The 20,546-nt window shown below is 32.1% G+C and overlaps 1 protein-coding gene across 2 annotated transcripts in view; it reads right to left on the bottom strand.

Annotated features, from left to right (window-relative positions):
* The window catches only part of LOC124365898 (importin-11-like), a 39,261-nt gene extending 19,171 nt beyond the window's left edge, over positions 1–20,090 (bottom strand). Inside the window, exons 1-6 of one of the 2 annotated variants that reach the window (XM_046822014.1) lie at positions 19,831–20,090; positions 6,529–6,682; positions 5,753–5,853; positions 5,194–5,307; positions 3,296–3,527; positions 1,892–2,069 (exon numbers count right to left, since the gene is read on the bottom strand). In XM_046822014.1, the coding sequence (XP_046677970.1) occupies positions 1,892–2,069; positions 3,296–3,527; positions 5,194–5,307; positions 5,753–5,853; positions 6,529–6,666 (763 nt within the window). In that variant the 5' untranslated portion in view covers positions 6,667–6,682; positions 19,831–20,090. The remainder of the gene's footprint in view (positions 1–1,891; positions 2,070–3,295; positions 3,528–5,193; positions 5,308–5,752; positions 5,854–6,528; positions 6,683–19,830) is intronic. The other variant, XM_046822015.1, reaches the window with a different exon arrangement.
* Between the last annotated feature and the right edge of the window lie 456 nt (positions 20,091–20,546).

The following is a 20,546-nucleotide window of genomic DNA, read 5'->3' as shown; positions in this document are numbered from 1 at the left end:
ACCCTCGTATTCCCTCCTGAATCTAGAATCTAGTAGTCAACGTTGACTCAACACCACATTGACCTATAAACAGCGCGAGAATAAATAATAAAATGTAAATTTCCAAAATACACAACTTGCCAAGCAGATGGATTCAACTCTGTACGAGTACCAACTAAATAAGCTTCCTCTAAACTAATGGGTTGATAAGAATTCTTTTTTCCAGTTCTGGTTTTTAAATATCAATTCTCAATTCCAGTAATAATTCCAATAAAATTTAATTTTCATTCTCAAGTCATAAAATATGAAGGTGCCTATAAAGTATTTTCTATACCGAACACAAATTTTAATAAAACTTTTCCAAATCTTATATGATTTATTATTGAAATAGTTACTAACCATTAATTAACTTTAAAAGTATTTTATTGAATTTTAATTTTCAGATGTTGTATTTGTACTAAACATATTGTATTAGAAATACTACATTTTAAAAGCTCAACAATTTCCTTAATTCAATCAATGATACATATTATACATTAGAAATCTAGACAGTTAATGATTTTGAACTGAGAAACAAGATGTGATAAGAGAATGTAAAGTAATGGGAAAGAATTGGGATTGCCGATGGCAGAGTGACATTGACTTAGGATCTGCGTTAGAGATAGCACAGGTTCAAAACCTGTCTGTGACAGTTGCATTTTTCATCAGTACCATGGATCTTATACTGTATCGACTCTCCCTCTTATTCTGTGATAAGATCCTTGCACAGGCTAGTGGCTCATGAGGACGGGCAGAATAAGGCTTTTAATGGATCAGCATCTCCTTAAAAAATATCCAATGGTTACAACCTTAAACCTCTCTCTAACCAAGATTTTGAAATAAATTTAGAAGAAATGAATGTGTTCAAGTCAATATTCATACTATATTTTATGCGTTCTTCTGTGCCACTTCATGTAAGCATCATGTTTATACCATGCATATATAATTCCATGCAGGAATATTCTTCATGACTATCATGCAAGTAATTTATTCATGCCAAGATCTAGCATGCACCTTCAATTCTTGTTCATGCTAAACTCCTGTCATGTTTTTTTTATTTACATTATCATTACACTTTTTTTAAAATTTTTTGTAAAAGACTAGTGGACTAAATATTTAAAGTGGATTAAAATGAGAGTACGTTGTGCTGCTTTTATCCACTGTGTAGTTCAAACACTCTAAATCCATTAAAATATAATGTAATCACAACAGTCCACAAGAAGACTGAAGAGTCAAAGAGCCTTTATTAACCAATGATCACAGTAATGAAATAAGTTTTGTCCATAATTGTATAATAAAAATATATTAAACTATATTAAAATCAACAGTAATGTCACTGCCAAAGAATTCATACAATAAAATGAAATGTTCAGCGACCAGCTGTATAATCTTGAATGTGCAGCACAGTTTTAGCAGACAGTAGGAATGTATTTTTAAATGCATACTGCACAGTTTATGTACTATAAAAGTCTTTGCTAGTCTATGCATTGGGATGTCAATTTTATTTTTCCAACACGTACTATGACTGAATGCTTTTTCTACAAAGATACTTTTTTTACAAATTCACCTATGCTGTTTTTTGTGTACATCAATGAATTGAAAACACAAATTTACCACAGTTAAAACTCAAAGTTTAATGAACAAAGTCTAACACTTTGTATAAATTACTTGTTTTGATGCAGCAAAATTTCACAAAAGAGGAATATCCTGCAGAGTAAACTAAAACTCAAATGTGACTCAAAAAACATAAATATGATATTCTAGACTGTAATGATATAAAGAACGAACTGCTAACAAACAATTAAAAGACTAGGAAAAATATTTAATTAGTGTGATTGAAACATATTACATATATTGCACCACAGACACTTACTGCAGATAAGCATTGTTTTTGCCCTCTCAAAGACCATCTTGAGGAAAGTGTTTGCGTCAGGGAACTCATTCGGTTTCTTCAGCCCTTGTACTGTCATTTTGGTGAGAATCCTGAGAGACAGCATTGCGTTCTCTAAGGACTTTGTCACCTCACTGTCACTGTGGCCAACACTTTGTAGCTGTAAACATTAAATACACATAATAGATCTCTTCACACCATTGCTAACTATAAAAATTAGATCTACGTGCCTCCGTTTGCCTGTATAAATGAAGAAGAAACTAAGATTTCACTTACAATTGAAGATATTCTTGCTTTAAAACTCATTCATTAGCATAGTTTCTCTTTATATCAGTTTTGCTAAATTAAAAGCAATTCAGAATCTTAACGATAAGATTTGTGACAGGCATAGCAATTCTAATTTATAAATATTTTTTTTAATTTAATTTTGTGTCATAATTATATAAAATTATTCTTGACATCTCATTCTTTTTTGTAATCTTTATCTGCGACAGAAGACATTTCATATATAATATTGAAATACACCAATGGTCTCAGACAGAAATGTTTAGAAAAAGAGTAGCCAAAGCTAATAGCCTGAAAGCATTTAAAAATACATTTGAGGAGGTAAAACTGACACCATAGTTACTTTATCGGATTGAACTGAGCTTTAGGTTGGAAAATTAGACACATAGAAAGAAATCAGCAGTACCAACTTCCATGAATCACTGATGAGTTTAGCAGTTAAAAACACAAAAGATCACTGGTATCTCATTGACAACACTCGAGACCAAGGACCATTCTCATTGGACCAGAGGCCATAGTTTTTTTACTGTACAATACACACAAATTGTAATGTACAGTACAGCAGATCATAGATTAGGGTTTAGAAGATTAAAAATCTATAATTCAGCTAGTCAGGTATTCCCAGAAACCAACTGGTCTAAAAAATAAAGGCTGTGGAAAACCTGCCTTATACAGGCTGCTTAACCAATTCTCCATAAGATTACAGAACACATAAATAAGTCACTTCTACGTGGAAATTTAAATATTTATTGCTTAAAATTGCATAGAAAGTATATTAATAGGTTCAAAATTATTCTAAGGAAATTACTAAAAGAAAAGTGTTTAACACAGCATTGGTGAATACATGGTCTGTAATATTGGTGACCAGATTTTAATTAGAATTAAGTATTCATTATTCTATTATTTATGATTTGTGTATTAGTTGATGTTTTGTTTTAATCTTGTTATGTGGTTATTTTGGTTACATAACTACTGTTGTTATACTATAACTACTTGTTTACTGTTTTTTATTGAATCCATGATTGTTGTTAGATGTATAAGTATGAATAGTTTTTAAGATGTAATAATTGACCATGTCTATTACACCATTGTTGCCTCTACCTGATTGATAGCCAAACATGTGTGTGAGTCCCATAGGTTGAGGATAAAGTTGTAAACGTTGGCGGTCAGCTCGTGGAAGAGCCGTCGATCTCCTAAGAGCCTCTTGGAGCTCAGAGCCTTGATGACATGGTAGAGAGTCAGTAGCGCACGGTGCTGTTCCAGTGCATCTTCGCTCTTGACAGCAGTCAGTAGAGTAGGTATTAACTCTGCCCATTCGCGGGGACAGTCCAACCTGCACAACTCATTAGTGTCATGTGCTACACGTTAACTGAGGTGTGGATAGTGTAGTTATTACTACTTATTTTAGAAAGAACTAATACTAGATTTAAAATAGTTAATGCCACTCAGTGTTGGTTATCTAATTGTACAGGTAAAACACAAAATCAAAAAATGGAAAGAGTCTAAATACTAAAATTGATTAAAAAAATGTTACTATGCACAAACTATATTTCATGAAGTTGTTCGTACATAGTACAATTTGTTCATACTGTACATAAAATGTAGTGTTGTAGTGTTAAGTAAAAAAAGTTTAGCAAACTTCTATGAAGAATTGTGAAGGAAGCAGGGTTTTCCCACACATTTGCTATTGTACGGAAAAATCCTGTTTTCTTCACAGCCCTCTCATCATCAAAAACAAACCTTTAAGACAGACTCTATAAAGGAACTTGCCTATTTAAATATAACTTTTCAAATCGAAAAAGAAGATATAAATAGAAGTGATGGTAACTGGAAAAGAAAAGTCTACGTTAACCTGTGGTGTTCTTTATTTCAAAATATGAGCTACCGTTATATACTCAAAATATAGGAAACAAAACCATTACAAATCTTAAATAGAAAATTCATTGTTAAAGTTTTAAAATCATTGAACTTTAAATAATTGTATGGTTTATTATTGCCACAAAATATAGAACAACGAAGTTAAGATTTTTAAAACTATTTTATTTCACATTATAGACTGATGTACATACCATTATTAACATGTTATTAACCTATTGCGGATTGTATTGTTTTGGCGCGTGGGCACCAGCGTGCACGAATTAATTTACAGCAGCGGTCGCATGAACGGCAATGGTGCGCCACATCGTATCGCTCGCTATTGTACACTAGAAAATTCAGCTGTGAAGGTATTTGTTCAGATGGAACATGAGCCTACTGGGGTATACGTGATGTAGGAACGAAAACACGCGAGCAAGGTTTCGGGGTGGCAGGAATGATGTCTGAATCATAGTATAAATAAAGCGGCTCAGGGCGAAGCGATTACAAAATCCGGGCCATTGTCTAGACTAAACCCGCCAACATATACGTCTGCATCGATTAGTTGTGTCACTAACCTCAAAAGTATTATAATAACAACTGAGGAAAACACCCTATCAGAAGCGCTAAAAAGCAGAGAGTAAAATCGTATGAATGATTTTTCAACTTCGACATACAGCTGCGATCTGTAGGATATTTATCAAACTTTTTAAAACTCTAAACATAGACCGTTGTTAAACACTCTTAGTTGACAAGTGAAGACGATCGCCCGATCTATCAGACACTAATAGAACTATTTGGGGGGAAACTTAAAAGCAGATCGCTTTTGCGACCTGAGCTCATCATCATGCCGTTAGGCCCGGCCGCTGCGTGATGAGCCCAGCTCGTCAGTGATCCGCAATGGGTTAATATCCATGACAAAGACTAATTTATGTCACATATTCAAATTCAAATACGTCTTTATTTACATGATCATCAAGATACAGTAATGGCGTCAAACAATACAAAATGATATTAAATAGACTTTACAGTAGTTATAAAATTTAGTTATATATGTTAAAAAGAATGTATAACATATCCAGAGGTAGGACTAGTTCAAAATTGTACGGAACCTTACACTTTCTGCTCAGCTTATCAATAATTACCTTGCAATTTTAGAGATGAGAACTGCAAGCTGAGTTGCTATCTGGTTAACAGGTTCTCGGAAGTTTGTTATAATATTCCGCCTGATCGTCGCTTTCTCCTCTTCGGAAATAGCACTAAAAGAATAACATAATCAATTAATAAGCAGTGCAAATTTTTCTTTTTATAAGTATTATACAAATCACATTAAAAACTAGTCTTAATACATATTTTTAAATGTTTTATTATAGTATTAATTTCAAATGCGCTTTTATTTATGTAAGAATCTCTCTATATTTATCATGCATTTTCAAACTCCTAGAAATAGAATACTCCATAAACAGCAGATGTAGTAAACTCGTAACCTACACAATAAGATGGAAAATGTCAAAAAGTGAAATGTTACAGTCAATAGAGTGTAACAGAACAGTGTGAGTGAAACGACGCCCACTTAAACATGCTTGAGCTTGTTTCTTTTTTCATTTTTCAGGATACTACATTAAATTAGTCACCAAGTTGGTATTTTATACTTTTCTAACAATAAATATTTTATAACTATTGTATATAACTTTTTAAACATACTTGGGTGCATTTTTCCTCCAATATCTGTCAATGCCATTCTTTATGTACAGCACAGCCAACCATCTCACATTGACATCTACTGAATGAGTTGAAAATATATTCTGAAAAAAGTAAATTAATAATATAAAAATAATCAAATAATATACATCAATAATAATCAAATATTCACAAAGGTCATAAATAACTACAAAACTCGATAAACATCTGATTTATTAATAGTTAATCAATTTCAGTACCAGACATTATTAACAGTCTTTTCCTATAAGAATCAATCAGAACTCTTTATTCTTGTACATAAAGTACATAATGGTATCTAAAATCAAATCAACCTTAGTGTAATTTAGTTAGTTAATGGATTTCCTAGTACACAAACTTAAAACCTTTCAGTGGTGTAGACCATCTCTTCCAGCAGCCAATTCCTAAATTGCTGTATCAGAGATTTAATATCGCACTTACTGATCTTGAAGGGAAACAGGTGTAAAGCAAGTAAAAGAAAAATGTAATTGTTGTTATAGAGTCTATCTGAGAAAATACTTCACTGTGTATAATTGTCTGTGAAATAAGATACTGCTTCAATGGATTTTTTAAATTTTATTTGTAATCCTTCAAAGTAAAAAAGTATACTACAAATTGTGTCTTTGATGAGCATGCACTAGGAAACTGTGGAATTCTGTAAGATGCAAAATGTTCAATCCTTGTGTATATAGAGATACAAAGTCAGTTCAACAGCAACATGTATTACTTAACTTGAGATCTAGTAAGACAAATATACTTACAAACAATATAGTATAGAATCCTGGTACCGTTTCCCATTCCTTGAGCTTCTGTTCAGCAGGCTTGAGCACTTCAGAGTTCTGGCTGGTGGCTCTCTGTAGTGTCTCAAACACAACGGCTTGTGCTGTCTCTAGATCCATCTTCTCTGGACATCCCCTGCACAAATACTTCTAGATCAAAAACAATAAAATGTACTATCTTGGTACATCTCCAAGTCATTGAGCTTCTGTTCAGCAGGCTTGAGCACTTCAGAGTTCTGGCTGGTGGCTCTCTGTAGTGTCTCAAACACAACGGCTCTGTGCTGTTTTTTGGTCATCTTTTCTGATCTTTTTTGGACATTAATTGCACCTTCTATACTTTTTGACACATATCTTCTCAATTACTAAATCATTTCTTAACACGTTCGCTACCACCATGTTAAGAAAAGTCGTATACCCACAGACCAGCCGGCTCAAATATGAGCCGCGCGGTTTCTTCCCGTGCACCGGCGTCCCAAATATGCGCCGCTCGGGGCACCTCAAATAGACTGACGTCCCATATTTGCGCCGCTGTTTGCATGCCACTATTATTGCCATGAAAAATCACTGGTCTATTTTAGAGGCTTGATACTTTTGTATTGGTCTATGGGGATGTCTGGCTCACATGTAGGATGCTTGGTCTCTGGATATCTTAAAAATTACGTCCCATCATGGCCTATAATTCCAACTTGTTATAACCAGTGGCACAATAATTAGACTATGAATGTGTGAGCACTTAAATATAATGTAACGTGGAACATTCTGAATATAAATGTAAATTTAATAACTTATATAAATGTTCACTTATTTTGTTAAATAGTTATGACATATGGGTTAACAGTCGTGTATTATGTCTTGTATAGTAAAAATAACCCCATTTGTGTTTTTGTACCATGAAATAAAATAAACTTTATTTCTACTTAATTTTCTTATATTTTCCTTTTTTAATTTCTAAACTTAAAAATTATTGTAGGCCTATAGCCTAATAAGATATGTATAATAATACATTCAATGAACGTGTATTTATGACTCTGTTGATTAAGCTTTTGTACCATGAATTAAAATACTATCATAATAAGATATGCATGTTTGATTGAAACTTACCCTAAAACCTACAGTAATTGAGCAAATAAATAGTGACTCATATATGGAACGCTTGGTCTATGTTAAGATTTTGATGCTATAGACCGAGCGTCCCACATATGCGCCGCCGTAAAAATTACGCAAATCAGCAATATATCAAATAAGAAACATTACAGACGTACATTTTAGGTTATTTTGTTGAATTATAGCTCAATTCAACAATATTTTATCCTTGGTCTGTGGTTAGTCTCACACCAATTATTCTCGGTCTGTGTAGAACAACCTCATTTTGTAACGTTGGTCTGTCACGGTGACCCGGGCGGCGCAAATATGCGCCGCCTGGTAGCGAACGTGTTAATAAGTCTGAATAAATTCATTGTATTTTCTCTAAATTTTAACATGGGTAGTTTTGAAATCCCCTGTTAACAAATGAAAAATAATAATAGATCATTCAAATTTCCATTTTTAGTGCCATGACCAAAAAACTGAACTTTATTGACTGCAGTCAGTTCTCCCGACTTTTCATATATTCTTCATAGCAAAATACATACCTTGCAGTTGATTATTATATTACCTTAAATGAAACAAATAATATTAGTAATAACTCAATAATTTATTCTATTCAAAAATCTTTATATATTTAGTAACATAGTTCGTAACCAGCACTATATTTGTTTTTTAGGCTATCAACTACGTTTCCTATTTGTTTTTAATCTACTGGAGTAAATTTTTTAAACCTAAAGTTAACTGGGAAAATCTAATCATGCTTTGTGATACAGACATAAAATAAAACACAGTCATGTGATAGTGCTTTTTAATTTTGGCTATATCTCATCCACAAACATATTAGTAAAATAATCCTTACATGTATCAATAGGATTTGAAAAGCACTTATTGTTAATCAAAAGTTTTATACTACCAACTAACACCATTTATTTACCTACTTCTTAGTTAATTATATTCCAAGTATTCTTAACTACATTTGGGGTTCCTTTAACCTAGATTTGGTAATATAGTTTTCTTTATATAAGTTTTTCCTAAATAATTTGTTTTTAGATCGTAGTTCTCTAAATATTGTTCAATTTTATTCTCCTAACCATGTTACTTAAGTTGATAATTTGTTGTTCAATACTTTTAGGAAAATTTATCTCATATTCTAAAAATCAGTGTCTATTTTAATTTTTATTATTTTACAATTTCAATTATTAGCAGATCATCATGGTCAAAGAATCGAGTATTCAAGACATAACTTTGATAAAATTTTTGTAAATATTTATAAAAACATTATCTATTGTGCTTACTGATGACTCTATTATCCTTGTTGGGAAATCAACAAGATAACAATACCATGTCACATTAGTATGTTATTGAGCGCCATGATAGTGCACAGATTGAATTTTGTCAAATCAACTTTTAAATCTCCAACGGTTGAAACATTTTTATATCTGTTTGTTACTATCTAGTAAAATTTTAATTCTTAAAAAAAATCTTTTAATACGATTCCTATAAAAAACCAACAATAATGGCTTATTATTGGGCAATATTTTATTGGTTTGTTTATTACTATTATTGTTATTTATTATACTATCAAATTCAACAATACAACACTCAAAAACTTGATCACAAAGATGTTTATCTACACCTGGAATATTAGTTTGTTTTAATTTACATGCATTTTAGTCAGTACAATTACACTACCTCCTCTTACATCGAATCTATTAAAATCAGAAGCAACAGTGTAGTTATCTCTAGTTAACCTCTGCCTAACATAAGTTTTGCCATGTTATGCTATGTTAAAACAACAACTTAGAGCTCAATTTTAGCCAGTATTATCTCAAGAATTTCAATTGACGCTTGTAATCCTCGGACATTTTGGTGGAATATTGTAAAATTATTATAATCTACTTTAGTTTTGTTATTCTCCAAGTGTCTGATAAATAAAATCATATTTAGTGCCATGTCGGTTGTTACTATGGGTTGTTGAGTCCCCCCCTCCCCATAAAAACTTATCATTACAGTGAAAAGACATTCACTTGAAGTATCTGCTTCAGATACAGTAGTGGCGGAAAACGGAGACACCAGAAACATAGCTTTAGTTGCATGAAGGTCATACTCAGTTTTTTCCTTCTGCAGAAAGAGTGAAAATTGCATTACAGAGTTTCTTTTTGAACTTGTGGAGAGAGAGTCCATTCCTTAAAATCTGTGTTGAATTCTCATTTGGCACTATAATGTGGACTGTAGCTCCTATGTGTTGGTTGTATATGGCAATATTACACAAAAAATGTTCTTTAATGTTGTCTCGGAAACAAATGATACACTTTAGGCCCCTTTTTAGAAGACCTTTGTAAGATGTTTGAAAGCAGAGTTATAGACGGAGATAACTAGATCATACAAATTCACTCTTTCTGCACATTTCTGGTGGGTTAGAAATGCTGTAAGAAGTATCGTCGGTTTACCAATTTGTTTGCAGAATGGGCAAAACTGCAGATTTATCACCTCGTAAAATATCTTTGACCAAGGTTCTTTTGGAAGAAAATCATTATTCGCAAAGGGAAATAGCAAGATGACTCAATATATCACAAAAGTCTGTAAGCAGGATTAAGCGGGCCTCTAATAATAATACAATTTATAAATCTAGTCGAGTTGGAAAATGTGGCCGCAAACCTAAATTGAATGAAAGATTGAAAAGGAAATTAACCCTAGAAGTGTGTCTATGTTACCAAAGAATAAAAACGTTCAGTCAATTTTTGACGTGTTGCAAGGGTTTTTTTAAAAAATTCGTAAAAAAATACTTAATATCAAGAAAACATATATTGTTATACATCGTTTTTCTTCTCAGAAGTTGTACTATTTGAAATAGGAATAAATGTTTTGATATTCTTTGGTTTAGTATATATTTTTCATGAAAATAATGAGAAATTGGTAAAAAAGTTTTATATGAAAATTTCAAGTTTGGACCTCTGTAAGGTATTGAAATATTACAGTAAGGTAAAAATGTTAAATGTATAAAATGTAGAAAATTTTATGCCAAATTAGAAAAATACATTAAAAATTTCTATTAAACAAAAATTGTAATTTTGCCATTTTTTTTACAAAAATAGCGAAAATGTACAAAAATGTACAAGGGTTTGGTTTTTTCATTTTTTTTACCTCCAAATGTGACTATATATTTATATAAAAAATAGTTTTCTATTTTAAATTATACATGTTATTTGAAAACACTAAAAGTAAACAACAACAAAATAAATTGCTATTTTATTACAAGCTTACAAAAAAAAATCTTTTGAAAAATGAAAATATTTTGTAACAAAGTTCAGAAACAACAAGCTAAACATTTTCACTTATACTTTATGTTTATGTAATTTTTTTAATATACCCTTAGTAAGTATGTTTATTTATGGGCTAAAATAAAATATAAGATATGTTCAAATACTTTGAGAAGGAACTGAGTTATGACATTTTTTGTTAACAGTCGCACGTTGAAGAATTTACTCATAAAAAATAATCTGGTTTGCAATGTAAAAAAAATTATGAAAACATTTTTTTAATTTTTTTACTTGTTATATTATGTTAGCACATAATATTTAAAAGAATACACTCAATAATTTTTTAAATTGAGTAAAAAAATAAATGTTGTGCATCAAATATTGTAAAACCTTGCATTGTAAAATTTTTGACAATATAATAAAAAAATAGATATTATAGTTCAAAATAACATTGCTTTATAATGTTTTTGTCATTTCATATGCATTTATGCAGTAGAGTATTTCAACCTAAAAAAATGGAACGCAATGGAACGAACACAAGCGTAATGTAGGCCTACTGTGGTGCAACAAGTTACAAGACAATGGCCGACAGGGATGGGTTAGGTTGGTCTTGATGCGACGCCGTGATTCATCTCTTTCGTTTCGCACTGCCCGAAACGTACTAAACTAAATTTACCGCTGAAAGATCGTACCGGTAGATCGTTTTCTTTCACTTTACACTGTTTTTTTTTATTTTCTTTATTGACAATAAATAACTGTGTGAATATTATTATACTAAACCAGCATAAAAATATGCTGGTTTACAACTTTAGAATTGTCCCTTTTTAGAATATTCATAGTAAATCAACTATTCGTTCTAATGATTTTTCTGTTTGCACTGGAAGAAATAATATTTCATTCCGCGTCTATTGACATATGGCAGCACTGTTTGCAGGTAATACGTTAACTTGCTGTGATTAGTTGAAAATGACGTATTTCTTTGACCCGGCCACCCGCGAAATTCAACTCAAATGATGACTTCTTCAGAAAACATTTCACCACGACCGTAATATTGAAGTTAGAATAAAAAAGGTTATATGAAAATTGTAGAGTGGAATCTCAAAATTTCAATGATACCAAAAACATGGTGATTTGGGTTTGATGATAAATAATTATTTTTAATGAAAAACTGAACCGACATACAATATGCTGGTTCCGCACAACACACATAAATTACAACCGACATAAAAATATGCTGGTTCCACACTTCTAGGGTTAAAGAACATGGTTCTCAACAACAGAAGAAGTACTAAAAAGCAGTTGGCAGAGGAAATGAAAGCGAATGGGGTCAATGTTTCACCCAGAACTGTTCTACGAACCCTTAAAGATGAAGGCCTAAATGCAAGACAACCTCGAAAGAAGCAGAAGATATCACCAGCCATGGCTAAAAAAGCGCTTGGAGTGGTCAAAAGGGCTAAAACACTGGACTCATGATGAAGGTAACAAGTAAAACATTACGTTATTTACACTAAAAAAACATGTATTATATTATCCTAACCTAACAAAGCCTGTAAACTTTAGACAGCCTAAGAAGGTACAGTATGTGATTTCTTCTGCTGTACAGTATAGTAAAAATATTACTGGATACTGTTGCAACTAGGTCTAACAAAATACTGTAAATTATACAATAGTGGCATTGCTTTCAGGTAATTTTTTCTGATGAGTCCATATTTCAAGTCTCAGACATCACTAGCCAGTATGTTAGGAGAAGAATTTCACAAGGATTGTGTGCTGCAAACAGTGAAACATCCCACTTCTGTTATGGTCTGGAGTTCAATGTCGGTACATGGGCCTGGTAGGCTATATATTGTTGAGAAAACAATGAGACAGGACCAGTACCTCAATGTTTTACAGCAAAGAATGGTTCCACAGGCCAAAAACTGGTTTCCACATGATGAATTTGTGTTTATGCACGACGGAGCGCCATGTTGTAACATCTTTATTTTCGGGCAAAGGATTGGCAGAAGGGAGAGTTAAATATTATTCACACTGGTGTACAAGCCTGATCAACTTGTAAATTGTCTTATCAGCTGAGTAAGAGAACAATGCTGCAGCTCCAGCTGGCCATACAATGTATTTGACTCAATCTGACTGTTGAACTGTACTACTGCCTGATAGAGGTTATGCCTTGCAAAACTATCCCTCTTTCCTCATGACATCGCAATGGTAATGTAAGTTTGTCGTTCACGAGAGCTACATGAGACTGTTCCCTGCCCTACACTGCTCCCCCCTAGCTCTTTACTGGATTTTAGCTGAGGGATTCATACGGGAGTTTAACCTCACGCTTACACTTGCGCTGTACCTGTACCTGCTGTGTGCATATGCCAGTGCACTAACCTACCTGCTGCCTACATACCTGGATCACCTGCTGCATTGGTGCTACCTACCTACCGCTGTGCTGGTCGTTCCACCAGATGAACTGTGTATCGATAAGTAGAACTTCAATTTTACCTCATAAACTGGTACCAGTAATTTATATAATTGAGGCAACACAAACCTGTCTTTGCGAAATTGTCGCTACGAAATTTATTGTACAGTGTTAGCCGTTGGTGAAGGACATATTTGTGCGTAACTGGACTTCGGCTACAAGGAGCTTTTGCGCAGGCGTAGTTTTTTTTTTTTTAATAATTAGTTAATGTCATTCAGGTTTACCTTTATATATATTACATCTGTTGTGTATGTGTAGTTATTGACTTATTTGTTATTGTGTATTGTGTAACCATTCCAATAGCTTTAGCGGCCGGCCAAGGTATTAACTACTTATATTCTATTCTTCAGATCTGATTTAGTTGTAAGAAATTTATTATCTCGCATTTGATTTGTCGTGTACTTGTTGGAAAGCTGAGTTTCCTGTTGGCGATAATAAACAAAGCTCGTTATAATACGTCGCCTTTCATTTAACAGCCAATGCATTTGTTCGTAATTTTACTTAAAGGTTAATAGTTTAACTTAGTATTTATTAATTGATTTTTTGTTTGTTTATAGTTCATGTTAGTAATTATTATTAATGGTTATACCTACTATCCTTTTTTTTTCGTTTCATGTTGGTTGGTCTTTAATATCCCATCTCGGCAAATTCAGTAACGGGTCTTTTCCTTGTTCCTAATACCCCAAACTGAGAAAAACAAGGTGGCGCCCTTTTCTTTTTCTTAATGAATAAAGGATCCCCAGAGATTCTGATCTGTTTGGTAAGATTTATAGACCCCGCCCTAGGCTGAGTGAATCGGGACTGCTACAATGTCACCAAGCAAAAACAGTTATAGGCTTTTTAAATTCAACAGAAATCAGTGTTCTGCCTTTGCCAGGAAATAGCCTGGATATGAATCCGATTGAGAATCTTTGGGCTATAGTAAAAAACAGGATGAAAAAAGAGAAAATTACAACAAAAACTGGTTTGATAGAGACTTTAATAAAAATTTGGCACCATGACCAAGAAATAAAGGATTCTTGCCAAAAACTGGTGGAAAGTATGTCTAACAGATTGGCATTGCTTATAAAAAATAAGGGATTACATACTAAGTATTAGATGTGTGTAAAAGTTAAAAATGAATAAAATGTATTGAAAAACCATGTTGAGTCTAATAATTTGTCACCCCTCTGTATTTAGCGTTACTATTTCAATGTGAACTGAATCAGTTTGGTTCAAATCATGACAGCAGGGAACTGTTGTTATATGCATAATTCTCTTTACTTAAGTGTTTAAATCTCTTTTCTAACTTAGAATGAATCATCTGGGTTGATTTTTTAAGGACATTGTTAGTACCTGAACTGGCCTCCCCGTACACTCGCTCAGTTTTAGCCCCTGGCATAACCAAGCCACTTAATCTAACCTTGCCTTTACTACTAATACTGCTGAGGAAAAGGCTAAGAGGTAGGTGAAGGAACAGATAGTATTGCAGATTGGGTTTCTCAATAAAAATCACACTTATCTCCGTAGGTAAGAGAAGATAGAAGAAACAAATGAAAAGCCAAAATTTGGAGGACTATCAGAATATATAATGACATTAAAAAAACACATTCAATTTATGTTTGATCTAACTAAAATTTCTATACATTTCACCATTAAATACCAAATTAAACTTAATATGTCTGGGCAAATGAAATGCTTAAGCTATAAAATAGGACAAAATGTGCCAAGACATTATAAAATGGAGAATATCAAGCTAAACACGGTGTCCAACGTAACATGTTTTTATAACATGTATCAACCCAGTTAAATTACAAGGAATAATGCTTCTGTATTGGAAGTAGGCAATATTATAGGAGTTATGATAAAACTGGATGAAAAAAGCTGACAAGATAGGGTGCCTAGGTCATAGAAACCTCATCAACTGAAACAATAATCATGTTAAACTGTGTAGGATTTAAAGGTGGAGATTAGTCTAAGACACTATTTACAATAGTATAACAATAAGTTATTCATGTAGAGCCTACTATAAATTCAATTTAAACAGAAATGGAAGTCTTTGAAGTTACTTAGACCTGGGTTAAATGAAAATATACTTTGTCTTAATCACTGCACTGTTAAACAGATGCACAGAATTAAAAAAATGACATGCCCTTTGTTAAAATCCTTTAAAACAAAAAGTTCATCAATTCTTTACTCTACAAACTCACATAACATATAGCTAAACCACTTAACCTTGCCTTGTCTACAGATGGATGTCTATTAATACTATTAATACAGGAAGTCCTATGCTATTACTGTCAGAATAAAATTCAACATCCTTGATTTTTCTTTATATATAACTGCTTTACACAATATATTTGGTTGGTTGATTACAGTTTTATTGATTTGTTTTATTTGTATACTTCAACTTATTTCTTGTGTTAACAGTGCTACCTTCAACATTATCATCTTTTGAGCTTTGCTCCTTGACATTCAGTACTTCATATCTATTTTGACAGCAATGGTTGTAAGACCTTGAACCTTATTATAATTTTCCAAGTTTCTCTTGTGTTTTTTTTCCATTAACTTGTTTTATAATTAATTTGTTAAAAAGTAAAGTAAAGATGTCTTATTTTACAAGGCAAAGTTAGGGTGGATTTAGGGGGTGGGGGAAGGTTAGGTTATGTTGTATATTTTTTCATTCATAATCCATATTACTTTTGTTTACGTATAAGTCCAAATTTTTATTAGATTTTAAAATGTCAGTGTAAGGGTAACTAAACACTATAAACAAACACTTGCCCATTTACTAGAATTCGCTCATAATAGTGCTATATGAATACCAGCTGAGCTCATTTTAACAGAACATAAATTGAAATGACAGCGTTTTAACTGGAAAATAAGGTCACCTTTAGTATCACCCTGTGTGTCAAACAGCCCCAGCTTTATTCGCTGCACAAGTGAATCTATATAAAAAAATCATATATACCAGAATCAACAGAATTAGTCTGTTCATTAATTTATTTACGATAAACACCATTTTACATAGAGAATTCTTACTAATTTATAAATATTACAAAAAGAAATTTGTTAGGAAAATTTTATATATGAGTATTATATACAAATTTGAATAAAATGTAATCCAGGTTTTATTATTCTGTTGAAAGAGGAAAATTTAGATTACTATGGCAGATAAAAAGAAAACAATATAGTAGGTAAAAGAGCAATATATCAGAGCCTATAGACAAAATTTTACCATTTAATAGTAAAACTGCCAAGGCAACTGGCTTAAAAATAAGATTGTGAAAACAGAAAAAGAAGAATCCTGGAATGTTATAAATAGTTTTAGGAGCAAAATTAGAAACAATTTTGAGAACATAGCTTTAAATAATGGCAATATTGAAGTAAATAACCCAAACCAAATCAGTGAGCATTTTAATGAATAAAATACCACACCAATCGTTGGTCTCAAACAATCAATCTGTGATGAGATGGTTGACTACCTGGATCCAAATAAAGCTACTAGTATAGATTTAGAAAATCAAAATCAATGAAACTGGCTCTCATTGATTTTGTGAATTTGTAGTGGATGTAGATGATACGGTCATGACATGCTTTGTCAGCCTTCGACTGTGCCAGTGTGCAGAGATTCTCTTAGAGAAATTATTGGCCATGGATGTGCAAAATTCAGCCATCACTTGGCTTACCTCGTACCTAACAAATATGTATCAGATGGTTGAAATCCAACACCAAACAAAATGTAAGTTTAAGGTTTGCCAAAATATGATGAGCTTGAATGTACAATCAAAAAATATTTCCCTGTAGGCTTCACAGACTGCACTGTGCATAAAAATACAATTTGTTGAGTTCCCTAACCTTTCTCCAAATTTGTTTGGGAAATAAAAATAGCCAAAAAATGTGCAATTAATCACACAGTAAAAAATATTAACAGTATGTAAAAATACACAAATGGTATACATTTCATAAAATCTATTAAAATTTATAAACTGGCCAAAAAAGCAATAATTTTTTATTTAACAGTTTATAATATAAGTGTATATTTGTTGATTAGAATAAAAATATATAGTGTTATGGAATTCAGAAATAAATATGGGAATCATTTACATTTTTATGCAAAATGTACAGTAAGTGTGCTGTACTGCCTGTCATCTTGATTTTAGCTCCATACGAACAATGTTAAGCTTTCAACACTTATGCTCATTTTTATACTTTATTTTTTTAACTTTTTTAAAGTGTACCATTACATGAAAAACTCAAAAGCATTTGGATGCATATTAATTATGTTTTAAAATGAGACATTTCTCATAACTGTATCACCAAAAACAAGAACTTAAAAGTGTTTGAAGTAGCATTGTTCCTATGGAGTAAACTCAAGAGTTGTTTCTCTGCAGCCAGCCAGCTCTTAAACCTATTGTAGACCTAAACCAATTCCAAGAATGGACTTACCTAACCTTTATCTCAATGCTTGCAAATTGTTCACTTTGAAAGAATCTTTTCTTAACTTTCAGATTAAACCTATTTGATTCTATTTCCTAATCTTTTACTCTAAGTGGTAAGTCCCAATTCTTCTTCTTCTATGGGGCGGCCTACTGCCATGCACTTAAGCCTCAAGGGCCTTTTGCGCACCCTGGAAGCACACCATGAGGCCTACCAGTCTATGATTTCAACAGTTCCACAAACCGAAGAAAACAACCTATCAGGTCCTCCTGGGGAATTCACCACCCTTGTCCAAAATACCAAAGATAGCATACCGCTCCCTTGCTATTGAAGGACAATCAAAGAGCAAGTGTGCGGCAGTTTCATCCTGCTCATCACACATTCTACAGAGCGGATCCTCCGCCTGTCCCAATTCTAATTTCTGTCGATTTGAATAACTTTATAGTGTGAAAAACTCTAAAAAACGAGGTAGTATAAAAACCTTTTATACTTACTCAGAGATGGTATTTTTATTTCAAATTTTTAAATATTAGGGTATTTATCCTTATTCATAAATACCTGGTTACCCAAAAGATTATTGTAGTTAGGGTCACTTCCTTGACAGATTCTAACTGAGAATCATACTGAACTGATGATTACTACTTTCACTAACGATTTAAAAGTAGTAGAGGTATAATTTCCCACCAAATTTCAACCCTCTAGAGTCTAGGTCAACTGGTTCGACAGTTATTGTCCATACAGACAGGCAGAAAGTGGATTTAGTTCATAAGCAACTGGCGGAAACTCGACTTAAATGTTCATTCAACCAGTTTAGAAACAACATTTTTAAGTTAGCCTATTTATAAACAAAACACATGCAATGATTTAAAATCACATTTTTGTAATAATAAAGACAATAGCTTACATAATTATATAGCATTACAGTATACTAAATTATATATTTGTTGAAATTACAAATTCGGATACTTTGTATTTTTTTAATTTCATCCTTGTGACGCTTATATTACTATGTAACGATATTACTTAATCATAAACATCGATATAATCAATCTGATACCTATGATGATACTGATTAATTATTTTGAACTATTAAATTCAATAATCTATATCAACAGCTGTAAACACTCTAAAAATAATACACGTAGGATAATATTTCAATTTTACATAATTCTGATTATTAAAAATGGCAGTCAATCTTAGAAAACTACACGACGTTGCTTTTTCGTGCCTTCAATATGTTGGACTCGTACCGAAAAACCCATTATGTGAAATTTGTGGGAAAGAAACCACTGTAACTGTGAGAGGAGTAAATATGGTCGTCTTCAGTTTTCCTAATTTTGGTTGTAATAATTTGTTTGATCACTGTCAATATTAAATTCATATTTTAATTTAAAACATATGATTGTTATTGAGGACTATAGGTACTTTTATATTGATTGATATTCTAGGATTTGAGATGCGAATATTAGGTATCGATGACTATATTCTTTCGATATAAAAAACCGGGTCCGCTTATCGTACCCTACCCTAAAATGTATATAAACGTATATAATGTATATCAACCCAGTTAAATTACGAGGAATAATGATTATGTATTGGAGGTAGGCAATACTATAGCAGCTATAATAATCATGGATCTGCAGCATTCAAAACTCCACACAAAAAAATGACAAAACAGTGTGCCTATGGTATAGAAACTCATCAATCGAAAAATAATCATGTTTTACTATCTAGGATTGAAGGGTTAAGATTAGTCTGAGAAACAATTTCCAATATCATTACAATAAGTTAATCATTTAGAGCCTATAATAAATTTAATTTAAACATTCTTTGAAATTACTTAGACCTGTATTAAATGAAAATATACTTTGTACTGCACTGCAAAACTGAACCAAATTCCAACAATTACCTCATAAATATATAAGAGTAAGGCTGAAAATTGATGTATAAAATAAATTATTGACACCTATTCTGATTTAGCAACTACAACTAAACTTAAATTAAATAATACTACGTAGTTTATAATGGTGCCGACAAAAATAATGACTCCACCTTGCCTGTAAACTCGTTTTATAAGCTGCAGTGTTGAAACATTGTTGTCAAACAGATGAACAGAAGTACAGAAACGACATGTCCTTTTCTAAAATCTTATCTTTTAAATGATTTAAAACAAAAAGTTAATCAATTTGTTATCCTACAAACTCACATAACCAGACCGTACAATCATGCTGTTTTGATTTGCCTAACACTTAGATTTTTCGTTGGACACACACCACAAGTCAGTCAGTATTCAGTAGGCTGGCAGGCTACTATTTGCTTGGTTAGTCAAACAGCTGATTGAAATTTGAAAATACAAAAATTCAAACTAAGATTATATTTTGGCAAAGATAAAAACTAGTTTTATAAGATGTCAACTACTATAGATATATAAATATTGTTAGTCTTATAATTTACTAGAAATAAAGTACATAGAAAAAAAGAGTCGATTGTATCTATAAAAAAATACATTTTGCTAGTCTTACGTAAACCACTTTGTCTTGTTAGAGAGTAATAAGTACAAATATGAAGGTTCACAAAAATATATCATGATCTATAACTCAATGTACCTGGATCTTCAATGAAGTCAGTTTTCTACTTAGAACAAAATTACAGGACGTACGAATAATTGGTTTGTTGTACATTGTTAACTAATGACTGAAGTCTTAGAAAAAAATTTAACACTCTACATAATAATGGATTCTGAATTTTGTTTTGCCGACCATAAGGTG

This window comes from Homalodisca vitripennis, chromosome 7 (genome assembly GCF_021130785.1).
Source record: "Homalodisca vitripennis isolate AUS2020 chromosome 7, UT_GWSS_2.1, whole genome shotgun sequence".
NCBI classification, from domain to species: domain Eukaryota; kingdom Metazoa; phylum Arthropoda; class Insecta; order Hemiptera; family Cicadellidae; genus Homalodisca; species Homalodisca vitripennis.
The sequence above is the reverse complement of the archived record's forward strand: the minus strand, read 5'-3'. Positions and strand labels throughout refer to the sequence as shown.